The 16,043-nt window shown below is 34.2% G+C and overlaps 1 protein-coding gene across 2 annotated transcripts in view; it reads right to left on the reverse strand.

Annotated features, from left to right (window-relative positions):
* Positions 1-219: 219 nt before the first annotated feature.
* Positions 220-16,043, reverse strand: part of LOC128998240 (protein DENND6B) — a 42,806-nt gene continuing 26,982 nt past the window's right edge. Inside the window, exons 8-9 of one of the 2 annotated variants that reach the window (XM_054424288.1) lie at positions 11,401-11,613; positions 220-3,339 (exon numbers count right to left, since the gene is read on the reverse strand). In XM_054424288.1, coding sequence (XP_054280263.1) covers positions 3,142-3,339; positions 11,401-11,613 — 411 coding nt within the window. In that variant the 3' untranslated portion in view covers positions 220-3,141. Of the gene's footprint in view, positions 3,340-9,017; positions 9,447-11,400; positions 11,614-16,043 lie in introns of those variants that run through there. The other variant, XM_054424289.1, reaches the window with a different exon arrangement.

Genomic DNA, 16,043 nt, shown 5'->3' on the forward strand with positions numbered 1-16,043 from the left:
GAGTACGGGATTACCATACGAGTCCGGTACACACATTTTGGACGAGTTACGTACGATAGTTTACGCCATACTAATAAATCTGTACAAATCTTTATATATTTCCACCAACTAAAGGACTAAGAATCACTAGTCGTAACCTCTCTTAGAGGTTATGTTTTTGTTTATAACCATTCATTGCCACCTAAATACGGTATAATCAGCTGATTGGTGTCCGGTAAAACTCATTACAGTACAGTAGTACGCAATGAACCCCCATTTGAATAAGCTGGCGGCAAACAGCTGTTTTCTGGACTAAATCCTTGCGTGGGAAGTTCGTCAAAATAGTGTAGTGTGGCGTAAAATATATTTTTCAATATTGTAACTAAGAATAAGAACTATCAGTACCAAATGCAGACTATTTAATGGTTCTTCAGTTTAAAATAATGTCCATCTTTTTACCAGAGTATGTTTACTCAATATGTTTGTTTTTTCCATCCAAACAGCCGTTACTTATGTCTTGATGTGAATAATGGCGATGAACAGAAACGTGTTTGTGGTCAGAAATTTATTTTGATTTTGTACCATAGATTACTTTTTAATAAGCTCTGGATTTCTATTATATATAGCAAAAGAAATTTCTAGGATAAAGTGTACAGTATCACATATTGGGAACCACTGAATTAAGGAGTAAACAGCCTTCTCTGTATTTTATATATCTTTACATTGTTGTAAAACTTAAATAATGAGTATTGATAGTTAAACGGTTAAACCGTAGAGAGATTACACGTTTGGCACACTAAAGGTAAATTAAAATATCCGTCATGTTAATTGTACCACCTAGTCCTAGGTACATAGTGGAAAGAACCTACAAAACTAATTATGTATTTACTCTGATCAACAATACATTGTAAACAAATTGCATTAAAACTTTTAATTACAACAATGGACAATGGTTATTAAATATCACAGATTACTAAAATGAACCTCAACAGACTTTGAAACAAATTTGACGATATCCTTTACATCCAATATCTGTTGTGGTATTCACTACATCCTTTATATCCTTAACATCCAATTGAAACACTTAATTCAATTCTCAAAATGTCAGATTTTTATTCTTCTGTATCAGAATTTAAAATCGTTCATCATATCTGATTCAATAACTTTTGCTTGTAGTTACTTCCACCGATGACAAAACAATTGTGCTTGATTTCCCCACACTCCTGACATATCAGTAAAAAAATATAATCTCCAAAATTTAACCTGAAATCGATCATTTACAAAATGATTGAGCAAGGAATAGAAGACATGATAAGCAACTTATTAGCATTACAATGCAAGGGTACCTACTTACCTCTTTCTAAAAATCCATGTTTAGGAACTTTTTCAGTGATGTCAAACTTATAATCTTAGATGATTATACAAGTTCCAAATGGGAGCATCTCATGGTGGAAGGAAAATACATAGGTGTGCTATTCCTGTCATATGCTGATGTCACTCAGATTGCAAACACCATTTTACCATTTAGAAAAATTATAAAAACAATAACAATCAAGTCAAAACAAATATATACTTATATGGCAATCCAATCAGGTGATTTTTCGTTTGCAATCTGGGTGACGTCAGCATGTGACGGGAATAGCACACCTATGTATTTTCCTTCCACCGTGGAAGCATCTAGTTTAAATCATTTTACCGTGATCAGCTGATTTTTAAACAAATCTAACAAATTGCTATTTGAATTATTGATAGGAATGCAACACTTTTTAAAGGCTAAACATTGGAAAATAACATATCAAATATCAGCTGGTTAAGCTTCGGTTGAGCATATTTTCCACTCACTGTATGATAATTTTAAGGTAGTAATTTAAAAATTGCCTCATGTTTATATTTATACATATACATTTATGTATATTATTTAAGCCTACAAGAATTTTGGTTTCAATGATTTTAAACATCTTTCAGTGGGGTCGCCGGAAGACTGCCCTAGGACAACTACCCCCCAAGCAGGTTCCTACGTCATGTTGACGTCAAAGATCGGTGGGGGGGGGGGGACTTCAGTTTTCCAGTCACAGACACTCAAGTTTTGTTGTCACTGTTCTAAACTGACCTAACCTAACCAACCAAACTTGCTGTAACTTTCCAAAATTCTGTATGATATGATACTGTACCTTCCACATGCCTTTTCTGTTATCAAACAGAATTACTCAAATTAAAATTACAATTACAAAGCATCACTTTTTGCTAAAGGGGGGGGGGGTAGTATTCCAGTCGCGGGCACGACTCCCATATTGGTTAGTTGGCAGATTTTGTGACGTCACGTTTCACCTGGGGGGTGGTTTTATAGGGGGTGGTATTCCGCATCCCCTTTCAGTGTACCTAATTTAAAATCATGATTACAGATAATTTTTTATGATCCCAAAATGTTACTTCGAACATACTACAAGTTAATTGTCGTAATTGGTAAAAATTTCTCCCTATTCCTAAACTGTTTAGCATCAGTTCCAAGAATAGATTTGTAACAATATTTTTGGTATTGATCTTAAGAATCAACATAATTATTAGTCAAAGTGTTTTAAAACTAAACATATTGCCACAAGTAAGGAAGACAACAAAATTTATATTTAATTTAAACTTATAGTGGAAAAACATGTATTTTTTATAGTAGTGTGAAGTTTATAATGTCCAGTCTTGCTAGAAGAATTCTCTGTAACCATATGTGTTTATAGCTTGTTTCTTAATAACAGCTGGAAGATTATTAGAATGTTTGAAGATCAAGATCATGTAATAATCACACAATTTACCAAATACTTCATGAGCAAACTTTGAAGAAAGAGTTTAAGAAAATAGCCCTTTATATTCAAAATCATAGTGAGTATGTAAAAATTATACCTTAAAATCATGTAAAATACTAAAATCACATTTCAAATGTTTGCAATCAATAATCATTGGTCTTCCTAGCACCCGTTAATCCCTATACTTATGTTAAATGATTGCTCAAACATAGTTCAGAATCGTTCTAAAAGTTACCATAAAACTTGGCATAGACAATTGGTCAAATCCACAAGTTACGGTGGAGAAGACAGTGTTTAAAATGTTAACTACAGGTAAAACATCCAAATCGATACCAAGGCAGGATGGTAGATGACTAGATACAGAGTATCAGCTGTAAGACAGTACAGTCCTCAGGTCTTCAGGCAGAGTACAAACAATGTCCTGCAGACGACACTTGAGTTGACGCCTCGTCTCTTCTCCCAAAGGCATATCCTCCGCATCACACTTCTCTAGTTTGCACTTTATTTTGAGAATCATGTCTACAACTTCCACTTCTTTTTTGTCAACAACCCACTTCTTCAAATCCTGAAAATTTTCAGAGGATTAAATACAATTTTATGAGAGGGTGCAAAAATAAAAAAGAGAATTGTAATGGTTGGGGTACAAATGAATCCACAAAATGAAATTATACAATGAAAGGCAGTATTTTGGTCACGGCACAACCAAATCACTTATTGAATGTAATGATGAGGGAAAAAGCGAGGAAAGAGGAATTATTATTTGTTGTTGTATCTAATTTTCAAAAAGCCGTACACTTTATTTTTGTCTTATTTATTATTTGACCACTGGAAGAGTTATTTAAGATATCAATTTTTATACATCAGCAACAAAGAATACAGCGTTAAAAGAGTACAACTGGTGGGTGTGTTGTTAACCATGAGGTACAAGAGGAACTGGTTTCATAGCAGGCATATTGAGGCCGGGGTCACACTTGTAATTTTTAACCAGCGAGATTGGTTTTTCCGTTTTCACGTGCGAGCACGTGGAAGAGTTTGACCCTGGCCACACTCGTCTTAAAAGATAGGTTTTTCGGGCTAACCATCGAGACTGATAGAGCATGCCACACTAGCAATAAAATCGTCGGTGTCCGTGATCCGCACTCCCCTCATTCCAAGCTCACTGCACAGTAAATCAGTCAGGTTATAATGTCGGTGGAAAAAATTCAGCGAGATAAGATGAGTCTGTTCACTCCCATAAGCCGTAATGTCCCGCGACTAGTTTTACGTGCAACGCCCGTGGAATGTTTGTAGAGAATACACGTTCAAATATGTTTGTCAGTCTCGCTGGTAAAACCAGCAAGTCTGGTAAACGTGTTTACGGACATTACTCAAGTGTGGCCTGCCCCATATACCGTAATGTATCTCTCAAACCCAAGGGTAACGCCCGTGGAATAAATTCAGTGATGTAAGATGAGTGTGGCCCCAGCCTGATGTGTTTTGGTGATGGTCAAAACCAGAAATTTTGAATCTCAAAATTGAAACCGAAACTTTAAAAAATAGAATCCCGAATCTTGAATGTCAAAACCTAAACGCAAAACTTTTTTACTTAGCTGGTTACAAAGGTCAAGGTTACAAAAAATACAGGAATAACTAAATGTTAAGTATGCAATCACAAACTGACACATATTGACTCCTGACCCTGACATGTTAACATAAAAATGTGACTGATAAACCCAAAACAACCAAATTTTTTATAAACAACCAACATTAAAATAAACTTAACTCCTGACACCAACATAAACATTAGATTAATTAGAACATTTAGTGGTCAATATTTCTTTGTGTTTAGCAAATATCGTTATGAAACTGAATTGTATGTCGTTCCAGTTAGAGTATTTAAGATGCCTTTTGAAATTCAGAATACATTTGACTTGTTTCATTAATGTTAATGGTGATCTGTTTGCTCTATTGGTACCAACTTGTGTGAAAACTGTGTTTAAAGAGTAGCAGTGTAGCAAAAAAATATGAGCAGTTTCAAAAATAAAACTGCCAAAATCTTCAATTTTGAAAACTTTTGAATCTTGAAACTCGGTGATAAAATCTCAAAACCGAAACTTTTCCAAAGTTATGATGGTTTTGAGATTTGAGATTCGGTTTTGACACATCACTAATGTGTTTAGATTGCTTTTCCTTTAAAGCATTTTTGACAACTTCATTAAAAATTAAACAGTGACAAAAAAGAAAAAACTACTTTTTAACTTATGCCCCTTGCTTTGCTTCAAACTGTCTATTAATACCAGCGAGAGACTTATATGCAACTGATTGTAGCTAATTCAATACAATGTGTTGTTAGTATTTATGTGTGCCTTAAGATACAGTGAAAAGAAGACACCTACTTCTTAAAAGGGTGCAACGTAAAAGGAAAAGTAACAAAGAACTGACTCCAGGATCTGCCCTCACTTATACTTTCACGAATCACCCCAACTCTTGGTACAAAACTAACTTAATACAAGTTTCAACTTTTAGAGGAAATTGCCACCTCATTTTGTTGGTGGATCTTAAAGCAAGAACTACTTTCTGTCAACAAACGTTTCCCCAAGACATTTCGTTTCAATTTCATTATCTTTATTCATTGTCAAATCCACACACAGATGGCCAGCCTGTAGTGTGAGACTCATGCATTAATCAGACAACTCATTTGTTTAGACTTAAACATACTCGTAGACTTGGGATTGTTTTCACATTTCTTCAGGTCATTGGGCGAGAATAGAGTCTCCATTAATTGGCAAACTGAAACAGCCTGTAAGTGGATGCTATGACGGTGGGAGGTCTTTCAAGAAGTACAAGTCTGAGGTAAACCAGATAGTTATATTATTATATTATTAAAAGTGTCTTTTGCAATATATCTAAGAAGGACAATTCGACACAGGCAAGAGGAGAGGTGTAAGGCTAAGCACCACTTGATGTTGTAAATTACTTTTTAAAATTTGTACACCAATACTCTTACACTGTTCAGCCAGGCGGGAACAGAATACTCAGCTGCCAATAGGATCATAGACTAGGCTGATGTACGCAGAACTTTTGAGTTGGCTTCCAAAGAAAAGACAGTGCAGGTAGATGATATATGCTATTGGCTCTGGATCCTACGTTCCTGGCATTTTTCTCGGTGGCTTACAAGGTCAGCGTGCAATCTATTCTAATTGAACATCACTTAAATCCACTTCAAATTATGGTATATTGCTAGGATAACAGACTACTTCTGTCTCAGTTGAATTAGGTTTCAGCTTTCATTTCTCAAAGTAAGCTTGCCGATGCTGCAACGTCTTAGTTCCTGGTAGACTCTTTATTTCTGTGAGGAGGGAGAAATTTTCTCTTTAAAGGTGTTTAAAACTACTGGTTACACAAAACATAACTGGGCGTACCCGGTGTAACACTGGCTTAAAGCCAATTGGTACGGGTAAGCTTTCCACAACCTTTTTTATCTCTAGATCATTAAATTACCACACACATGAAGGGCCATGGGTATCTGAGATGAGGGATTCTGTACTTTATACTGTTCGAGGTCCCAGATTTCATTACATAAACAAAATTGTTTCCAAAGTACGAGTTTTTTTGGTTGTCACTCAGTTGTAAGGTTCAGGGCTTGCTTGTGGTATTAGATAGCACCCCTTGGGAATAGTTACCACTTGCTTGCACTTACAAACCCTCCCAATAACAATACTATGGTATCCAATATCCATGTTGGACAGTTCTAAGCTTTTGTTACCAAATAAAATCATGTTTTGATATAATATGACTTTTTTATTTCTTTTTCGGTTTTTAACCATGCGACAGTAAATAACATCAGCATTTTTCACAGTTTGGCATAATTTTTTTGAAAGTTCACGTAGAAAAGTATTATTCAAAGTGTTTACCAAAACATATATTTTACATTCCTTTGTATGGGGAGAATAATTTGACCATTGGACCGATTTGATTTGATTTGATTTTGCTATTGGCTGATAAATATTCTTTCTTGGTAGGTTTTGTTATATATATTATTTTTGTTAATAATGCCAACTGTTAAGAAACATGGTCATAGTTAACTATATTGAACCCTGTTTACAGCTTATTTATGATGGACACAGTTTTGTTTCATTTATTGTTTAAATAATCGTAAAACATTTTGTTACAAATCCACAGAAAATAACCTTGCCAATACTTGACAAAGAAAGATCAAATTATCGAGTGACAACATTTTTACAGAAAATTCTAGTTAGATCAATAGTTAAATTTCAAAGAAGGAACTTTTTTATACTCCTGTATAAATACGCCGTGTGTACTCAATGATGAGGACCATCCAGAAGGTATGAGTCATTTGGAATACAAATTCGACAAAATAAAAAAAATAATCGTATTACATACATTAAATTGTATACATGAATATTCAAATGTGGTTAAAATGCTCTTTTAAGGGGAACTCTGAAGATCCTTTTTCATATATTTTTACTACTGTACAAAAAAACAAATTTACTGCACAATAACAAATTTATTTATGCACTATTTATCCAACCCCATTCTTTGGTTTATATGACATAAGCTTTTTGATACTCTCAAAGTAGAAATTAGTTGGTGATTCAGAACACTGATTTATACTGTGTTACTTGTTTAGATAACCAAGATTCAGTTTACCAAACAATAACAATGTACTGTTTTCATAGTTGGCAAACAATAATTTTACTAGTTGGGTTTTTGCTGACTTTTGCTAAGAGGTTTCACTGTGGCGATTCATCATAAATATTGATTTAGCAGTTTTGATCGGTCTTGCTCAGTTTTAGCTTGTTGTTTCATTTCTACAATAGTCCTGATGATCAATTTCAGTTGGTGATTACAGTTTTGCATAAAAAATCCAACCTGGCAACACACCTAACATCTGTAAAGTGTTTTTTAATTGAATAGCTCACTTCAACACCTGTGGGGAAGTGTAAGAGAACAAAGTACAAGGGTCACAAACTAAACAGATCGATGCATATTAAGTGTGAAACAACTTTGAAGCTAAGATGACAAAGTAACCACTGAACGTCTAATTCTTACTGGGCAGCCCTTGTTTTTATTTACGTTTGGTTTATAAGATTAATTTTTTCCATAACCCCTAACCATAAACTAGCATATATTGTTGAAAATTGTGGTTTATAAATCTCTATCAATTTACGTTAATTAAACTTTGAACAAATTGCAATGTAAACTAAAAGTTAAGATATTACAGTAGACTCCCTGTTATCCAGACATCGGTTTAACCGGACTAGATTGGCAGGAAGCAGGCTGTACTGAAACAACTGTTCTCGTGGGAAAGATTTGAGACCAGTGATTACGTGTCTAAATACAATGCTTTCCTAAATTTAAGTCTAATACTTGGGCTACATAACGAGTTTTTGTGGACGTCGTTTTAACCAGAAAAACCGTTATCCGGACTGGCCTTAGTCCCGAGGAGTCCGAATAAGAGGGAGTCTACTGTACTTGGAAAATTGAAGAAGAGACCCTGCATAATCTTAATACTTGATTAACATAATAAGTAAATACAAATAAAATCAGAGACAATATTGAAGAATTTAGTTTGTTCAACTACTTAACATCTAGTTTATTTCTCACAAAATCCCAGGCAAAAAATATTTAAGCCAAACAACATAACTTTATTTTGAAATCCAAAACTAAAAATAACTATGGTAGGCCTATTGTTCTGAAAGAACATCTAAAATGGATCTGTTACATGAACATAATATTTATAACACTATTATTATATTTAGGTAATATTTAAATAGTTCTTATAAGGTAAGTCTTACAATTTCTACAAAATTAAAAAAGGATACTTGAAAATTGAGACTACGTTCAAATGAAAAATTGCCAATTAAATGTTTTCTACCAATTGTTTTCCTGGTACACATTAATTTGATCTACGTACTTACTATAAAAATGTGAGTACAGAAATAACATTTTAAAACTACCAAACCTAAACCATAGTAGTTTTGGTATTAAAAAATTAATAATATTATAATCTGTCAATTAAATTTACATTCTACAAATTCAAGTGAGATCATTGAATTCTATCAGTCTTTGTCATGAAGGAAGAGAATATAATACATAAATTGATTTGGTTCTAACATAAAAAAGAACATTTAAAACACAAAACAGGACCAAAAGAGATAACTCATGAGAGTGTTTTTGTGTTTTTGATATTCCTGAGATCTGTAGCTTCCATGCCTCCCCCTATACTTATATTTACTGGGAACAATTTTTTCAAATATCATTCTATCTGTCTAGTAAATAAGAACATTAAATATTTACAGACAAGGATATATAATTCTTCTGTATTCTATTACAACAACTAGCGATTTTAACATGAATAAGGTAACACAATAACAACTAAGATTCTAATTCAAAGTCTTTTCAAGTTCATATGACAATAGAATCTACAACCTTTATTATTAATGACTAGAGCTGTTTGTAATTGTCACGCGTACATGTCTCAAACGCCAATCAAAGTGCCAACACAAAGTACCCTAATACCAAATGGTTCATAATTAAAAAAATAAAAATAAAAACTGAAACAAAATTTTTCCTGAGAAGAAATGTGTGAGGTTTTCTGTTATTTATAACTTAAAATCAGCCGAGAGAGCAAATGATAAATTGCCACCATCTTCTACGTCTTGAAACGTCCTAGAATGACAAACATAAAGCTCACTTATAACATATATTAACAAAAGCTAGAGTATGAACCCAATAACATTATTCACTGAAAATGGTTACATTGTCAGTTATACCACATGAAGCAATTTCATTTTCTAATATTAACAGGACAATGTCACTTCTGTAGCCTTAAATGAAAGTCTTCAAGGAGCCACTATTACGACCAATAGAGCTGGTCAAATCTGACACCAGCGCCGTTCTTTATTTCATTAACTACTATCCTAGCTGGTTCTCACCCCTACAAGACGATTGGTCTCGTCATAGGAGCAGATAACAACATGAGGGAAAATCAACGCTCCTGCCAAGTATACAAGTTTCTATGGAACCCTTAATGAAATTGTTTTCTAGTTAACAGTTGCATAAGCAGTAAACAGAAACCTTTCTGTATTTAGAGATAAAAATGTGCTTTATTGGCTTCGGGAGTTTGCAGAAGGACAAAAACATTTTTACGAAGAGGCCAGCAGCAGGTGTTTATCAGCTTTTATGGAGACAGTGATAAAACTTGCAGTTGAGGAAACTTTGCTTGATGATCAGTGTGCTTAAGACTACCAGGGTGTAGCCCCCTTCAGTTTGGCAATCTCTTTCACACAGCGATTCACAAGCACAATTTACCAAACTTTGCTCACTACTTCAAAAGAAACTGAACCACTGTAGCCGACCTACACTGGGCAAAATGTTGGAAACCTTGAGCTTCTGATGTTTCCTCCAAACTCCCACCACCTACTTACACACATTTTCTATGTTTACACACTTTTCTCCATTGATGTCTGTAAACTGCTGATGGACTTCAATGGGGGTAGACCACAGAAATCTAATCACAGAACGTGAATCATAGTTGGGTGTCCATTTTCCCTCATATCAATATTGCCACTACAATGAGACTAAGGAGTGGTGGCCTGCTAGTATAATGGTAAGGGAAATAAAGAACATGACGCTTTCTACCTTTCATTTGATGTTTACTACACCGACCACTGCTGTTGTGAAGTAATTTTAGAAAGTTTAGTTTATCAATGTGTTCATGGCACAGAAAATATGTCTGAATCGAGAATTTATTTCACAAGTTGTACACAGCTGATGTGAAATAGTAATCAGCTCGATAAAGTTTTGTATGTTTCAACCACAAGAAAAACACTTTTACAATACAAATTTCCAAAATGTCTACAATTAATTAGCTATAAATATTTCCAACATATTTGTTTTAGGTTATTTAGAACTCACATGATTAATTATTCTAAATTTATAAACATTGTGTACACATCTTGCTGTATCTCTGCTGTATTAGTTTGATGAAACAAGTTATGGTAGATATATCTAAACTAACATACAACATACAACATGCTTTAAAAATCCTTTCCATTCACTCTTCTTAAAAAAAAAAAAAAAAAAAAAACACACAAGATGAACTGAGATAAATACACGATCTCCCGCAAATCGAGCACTGGTTATAGATAAGGTAAAGGATGCCAGAGCGCATAGATTGCTAAAATAGTTACAGTAGAACCTCTCTCAGCCAAAACCAAGATGGGGGAGGTTTTTTTAAATAGTTTCTTATCACCATTCAAAGTGATGATAACAAGGCAATTATGTAACTGAAGTAGGTAGGCCTACATGTTGAGGGTATATTAAGCCTGATATAGGCTATGTAGATAAATTTTGAGTTTTAAAACTAATACCGTTCTATTGATTTTATCTTGAGTTGTTTCTGTTCTTTCAACGTTTTCTCTTCCTTTGTCAAAAATACATTTCAGTGTTTTTTTTTTCTAGACCGTTATTCGGATAATCGTTATTTTGGCTAAATGTGTTTCAGTCCAGAGAGGTTTTACTGTTTACCCAAAGAAGCTTTTGTAAGGGGTTAGCATGAAACTGAAAAGTGTAAGAAAATTATTTATTATTTAAGGCGGACAAATGATTTGAATGCAATTACCGCATCAGAGAGCGCTTCTAGTTGGAGGATTTGCAGCTTCTGGTTCATGCCCTTGTAACGAGCGTTGTACCAACCGCTGAAGTTGGGAGATCGGAAGAACCTGCGATAAAGACCGACCCAATCTCCTTTGATGCCGGAAGTAAGTTGAGGGCCTGATGTCTCCAGGGAAGCAATGAAGTCGTCAGGATTGAAAGGCCAAGGTTGAGGCGCGGCCTGCAAAAAAATATAATTGTTACAAATATATTTTTATTTGTTAGTGTCTATGCCAGGGGCATTTTGTGTGAAAGAAACTTCAACCCTTTTTAGTGAAAGTGGTTCCAATCCCTTCAAATGTGGTTTTGGGGATCAGACCGTCCATCTCAGACCCGAATCCAAGACTTGCAACTCACCCTTGTGTGTTTGAATATGTCATAAGAGAAAACAGGAGGCTCTGGCAGAGCTTCTAATCATCTTATAATATCTCCAAGATAGGAATGAACGTTCATCTCACATTCTAGACCAGGGATCTCCAACCCTTTTTTACTCAAGGGCCACATTGACAATCTTTGGAGCACTTTGGATCCGCGTACAAAGGTAGCCCCCTTCAAATAATCCACAAAGTGGTAGTTTTCTTATTAAGAGCGCAGCAAAGAAGTTTGAACATTTCTTGCAGATTTTTTTGTTGCTATAACCTTTTAAATAACTAAAATTCTTTATGTTTTTGTGTAAATGATGCTGTTACCAAACAAAATAATTGACCTACCTCACATAATTTTTTATGGGTAGGCCTATATAAATTGTGTTTGTCATATTTATACTTTATAACATAAGTAGGCTTATGATTATTCTAATTAAAAAGAAAGTTAATATAAATTAATTTTACATTATATTTACCATGATATTGGTATTTGTTCTATAATGAAAGTTTTAAAGTAGGACTTGTTGCTGAGTTGCCGCGACCGCGAGTGGCGACCACGATATTGCCAAGTTGCCGCGATCACGAATGACAACCTTGTTATCACCGAGACCGCAACATTTACTTACGGGTAACGGGCCATAGGTTGGAGACCCCTGTTCTAGACAAAACGTCTTAACTTATTCAGCTACCCCATTTTGCCCTGTGATATGACCTAGTTTTAGTTTGAAAGATTGAAAATGTTTCTAAGATTGGTGATACCCATAGAAACATTAGGTGACTAAGGTACACTGCATATTCTTGGAAATTTAGAAATACCAGTACACTCTAAAGCCGGGTTTCCCTAGGCGCGGAAGTGGAGAGCGGAGAGCGGAGAGATTAACATGGTGTTCCGCTCCGCTTCTAGTAAAACGGTAATATTAAATTACCTAAGACAAGTGGAGTCTGCTCTCCGCGTTCCCCTCTCCGCTCTCCGCTTCAGCGTCTAGGAAAACCCGGCTTAAATGTACTCTAAAAATGTAGTCCGTTCAGGACTTACTAAAAATATGAAGCCGTACTGCGTACTTCCACTTTTTTTATTTTCAACCAGGGCAACGGCAACATAAATGAATCTATGAACTTGTTTTAAACTCCTTAAAAGAATAAATATATTGACTTGTCTATTTAATTTTCAAGTCACACACACACACACACAATCACACTAGACCTGGATGATAGCCACACATCTTAGTATACAAAGAGGAAATGCAAATTATAATGATAGAAAAGAAAAGAAGTTTTTTGAGCCTATAGAAAATTTGGTTTATTATATAACCACTGAGGGTACAAATGAGTTCAATGTCCAATAAAAACAATAGTATAAGTTAGGGACCTGCTTTATCTGAACTAACCAAAAGCAATAATGTAGTAAAGGTTAGTTTATTCCATCCGTCCCCTAATGATTGTTAGGTAACCCTCCAAACAACAAAAATACTCTGCGTATAATCAGCTATTGAACTTTGCATGTGAACACTGATACCATCCAGCACACTGATGGGCCCAGCACGCTTCCAATTGCTTGGGTCTCTAAATTGCTTGGGAAACGGGGGGACGCCCCCTTGAGGTATTGTGTCGTAGTAATAGTATTTTAATAATATGTAATTTCAGATCATCTAGTCAAATTCACTATGTCATTTATTCCGTCATTTATTATTGATTATTAATTAAAATGTTAGTTCACGTTGTGTCCAGTTGACTTATATACTAAATATTCACTATGTTGAACAATCCACGTATTTCAGTTTTATAATGTCTTAATTAATCAAACTCTCATCAAAGCTGGCTTTTAGGGCCTGTGAATTGCGGTAAATTGTCTCCTCTGTGTTAAATAATGTGTTCAGTTAACGTTTCCAACAAGAATGATTTGGTCAGGATCTTGAATCGCATGACCAGATCACCAAAGTGTGCATAAAGTATGCCACATTAGCTACATACAAATCAAATATTAAGTGAGCTTTTAACCACTGCCAACATACTAACGATTGTTAGGTAACCCTCCAAACAACAAAAATACTCTGCGTATAATCAGCTATTGAACATTGCATGTGAACACTGATATATTGATTATTAACTGAGAAATTCACAACAAGACAATAAATATTTTTAAATTAGCTATTTACAAATTTTAGCTACATACAAAACAAATATTAAGTGAGCTTTTAACCACTGCTAACATTTAACTTGACTTCATTCAACACAGCACTGACAAAAAGTCTTGGCTATTTTTCTAGAATTCACATCCAGTCAATGAAATACTTTCTAGATGTTAATTCTAGACTACATAATATTTCAATAACCACAATGACGAATTCTAATAAAAGAGTTGTCATAGGGAAATATCTCAGCACACAACAACACGTGAATAAAATAAAATCAAGAGAATAAACAAGTTTATGTGAGAACTCATTGTGAGTCACTGAATGTTGAATACTGTAAGGTGAATTGAAAATGAAACAATAATGTGAGTAATGATAAAACATGAGAAGTCAACCCTAGTAATCTAGTTTTTCACATTTGAAATGTGACCAGGGCTGTGCGAATCCAGAAATTTTGGTTCGAATCCGAATCCGAATCATAGCTGTACAGAATTTACCGAATCCGGATCGAATCCGAATACTTAAATTAGTTCCGGGTCGAATCCGAATCTAAAATTTATTGCCATTACCGAATCCGGATCGAATCCGAATCTCAAATTTACAGCTGTTATCGAACCCGGATCGAATCCGAATCTTAAATTTAGAGCCGTTATCGAACCCGGATCGAATCCGAATCTCATATTTACAGCTGTTATCGATTCTGAATATTTTAACCAGTTCCGAAAGGCAATGTCTTTCGGAACTCGACAATCTTTAAGACATAATATGTCATCATTTATATTATTCAGAATTTGGTCAAGAGAGGATTCTTGAAATGTTAAGTGCTGTAAAACAATAACTGTTTGGTTTAAGCTTAATAGGCCTATATTTGAATTTTCAACTAAGGATTCCCAAAGATAGCTTATATATCTTAACTGACCTACTTTTCCAGACTGTACTGTCCACTCTTGTATTAGTTAACCCACAGTCAGCATGTCCTACTTGTTTATTCTCTTTTTAAATATATATATAGTGGATTATATTTTGACTGTTGGAGTAAACTAATAACGTTTAACATGTAATTATTTGCTCAAGATCTCTCTTCCTTCTAAATGCTAGAGAGTGTAATGTAATTGTGAAAATAAAATACTAAATACTTAATATTAAGTGTTGTAACTGGAAGACCTCCTGACGATTTTGTAAATAAGACATTCTACAGCTACGGAATATCCTATCTACCACTCTTGGAGAAGATTCACCCCTTCAAAGACTTTTGTCCGCCCCTGGTGATCTCAGTCCACGCTCCAGTCTACAGCCACTCACCAGACATCTCCACCAAACCCTTGGACTCAACCATAAGAAACTTTGTATATACTCACTCATCTAATAAATTGGTATTATTCTGACATGTTCCTATATTTTAAGATATATTTTGTAAATTTAAGTATTAATTTCTTTTTCACTCCATAATAAAATTTTCTCATTCTCCCCTATGAACCCGCCCCCAACAATAACAATATCACAGAATGAGAATGACCAAGATGTTACTATGTTAATAAAATATTACTTCTTAATTGTAGTTTACTATTTTTTATTATTAGGGGTCTGATTTTTAAATAATAAAATAAAAATATAAAATGGTTTTATAATTTATTAATATTATAACATGATGAATTAGAAATATGACATATAAATGTAAAACAAAGAATAAGAATTTTAGAATTATAAGAATTGTATGTATGTTTTGTTTTGTTTGCCCAAATCTTCCCTGGCAATTGGCAATAACTAAGATCAATTGGAATAAAAACAACTGAATGATTTATCCTGTACTAAAATGAACTCTTTTATTCATGAATTCTTAAAACAAACAAATATGAATAAGAATAAACATAACTAAAAGTAAATTCTCCTTACTTTTAATTTTACAAGACAAAACCTACTGTAGGATAATAGACAGAAATATGAGGCTAGGCAAAAGGCCAAAACCAAAGCAAGAAAATAAAAAGTTTAAACTTAACTAACCACAGAACATTTTCACGAAGGTTTGACAAATTACATTTATGTGTTAAGTACAGTTAAATATGTTAACCAATTTAATATTAATTACTTTAAGGAGCTGAGATTATATTTCATAC

The sequence above is a fragment of the Macrosteles quadrilineatus genome, unplaced genomic scaffold (assembly GCF_028750875.1).
Source record: "Macrosteles quadrilineatus isolate MER2022 unplaced genomic scaffold, UCM_ALF_1.0 Scaffold_7__1_contigs__length_78375512, whole genome shotgun sequence".
NCBI lineage: Eukaryota > Metazoa > Arthropoda > Insecta > Hemiptera > Cicadellidae > Macrosteles > Macrosteles quadrilineatus.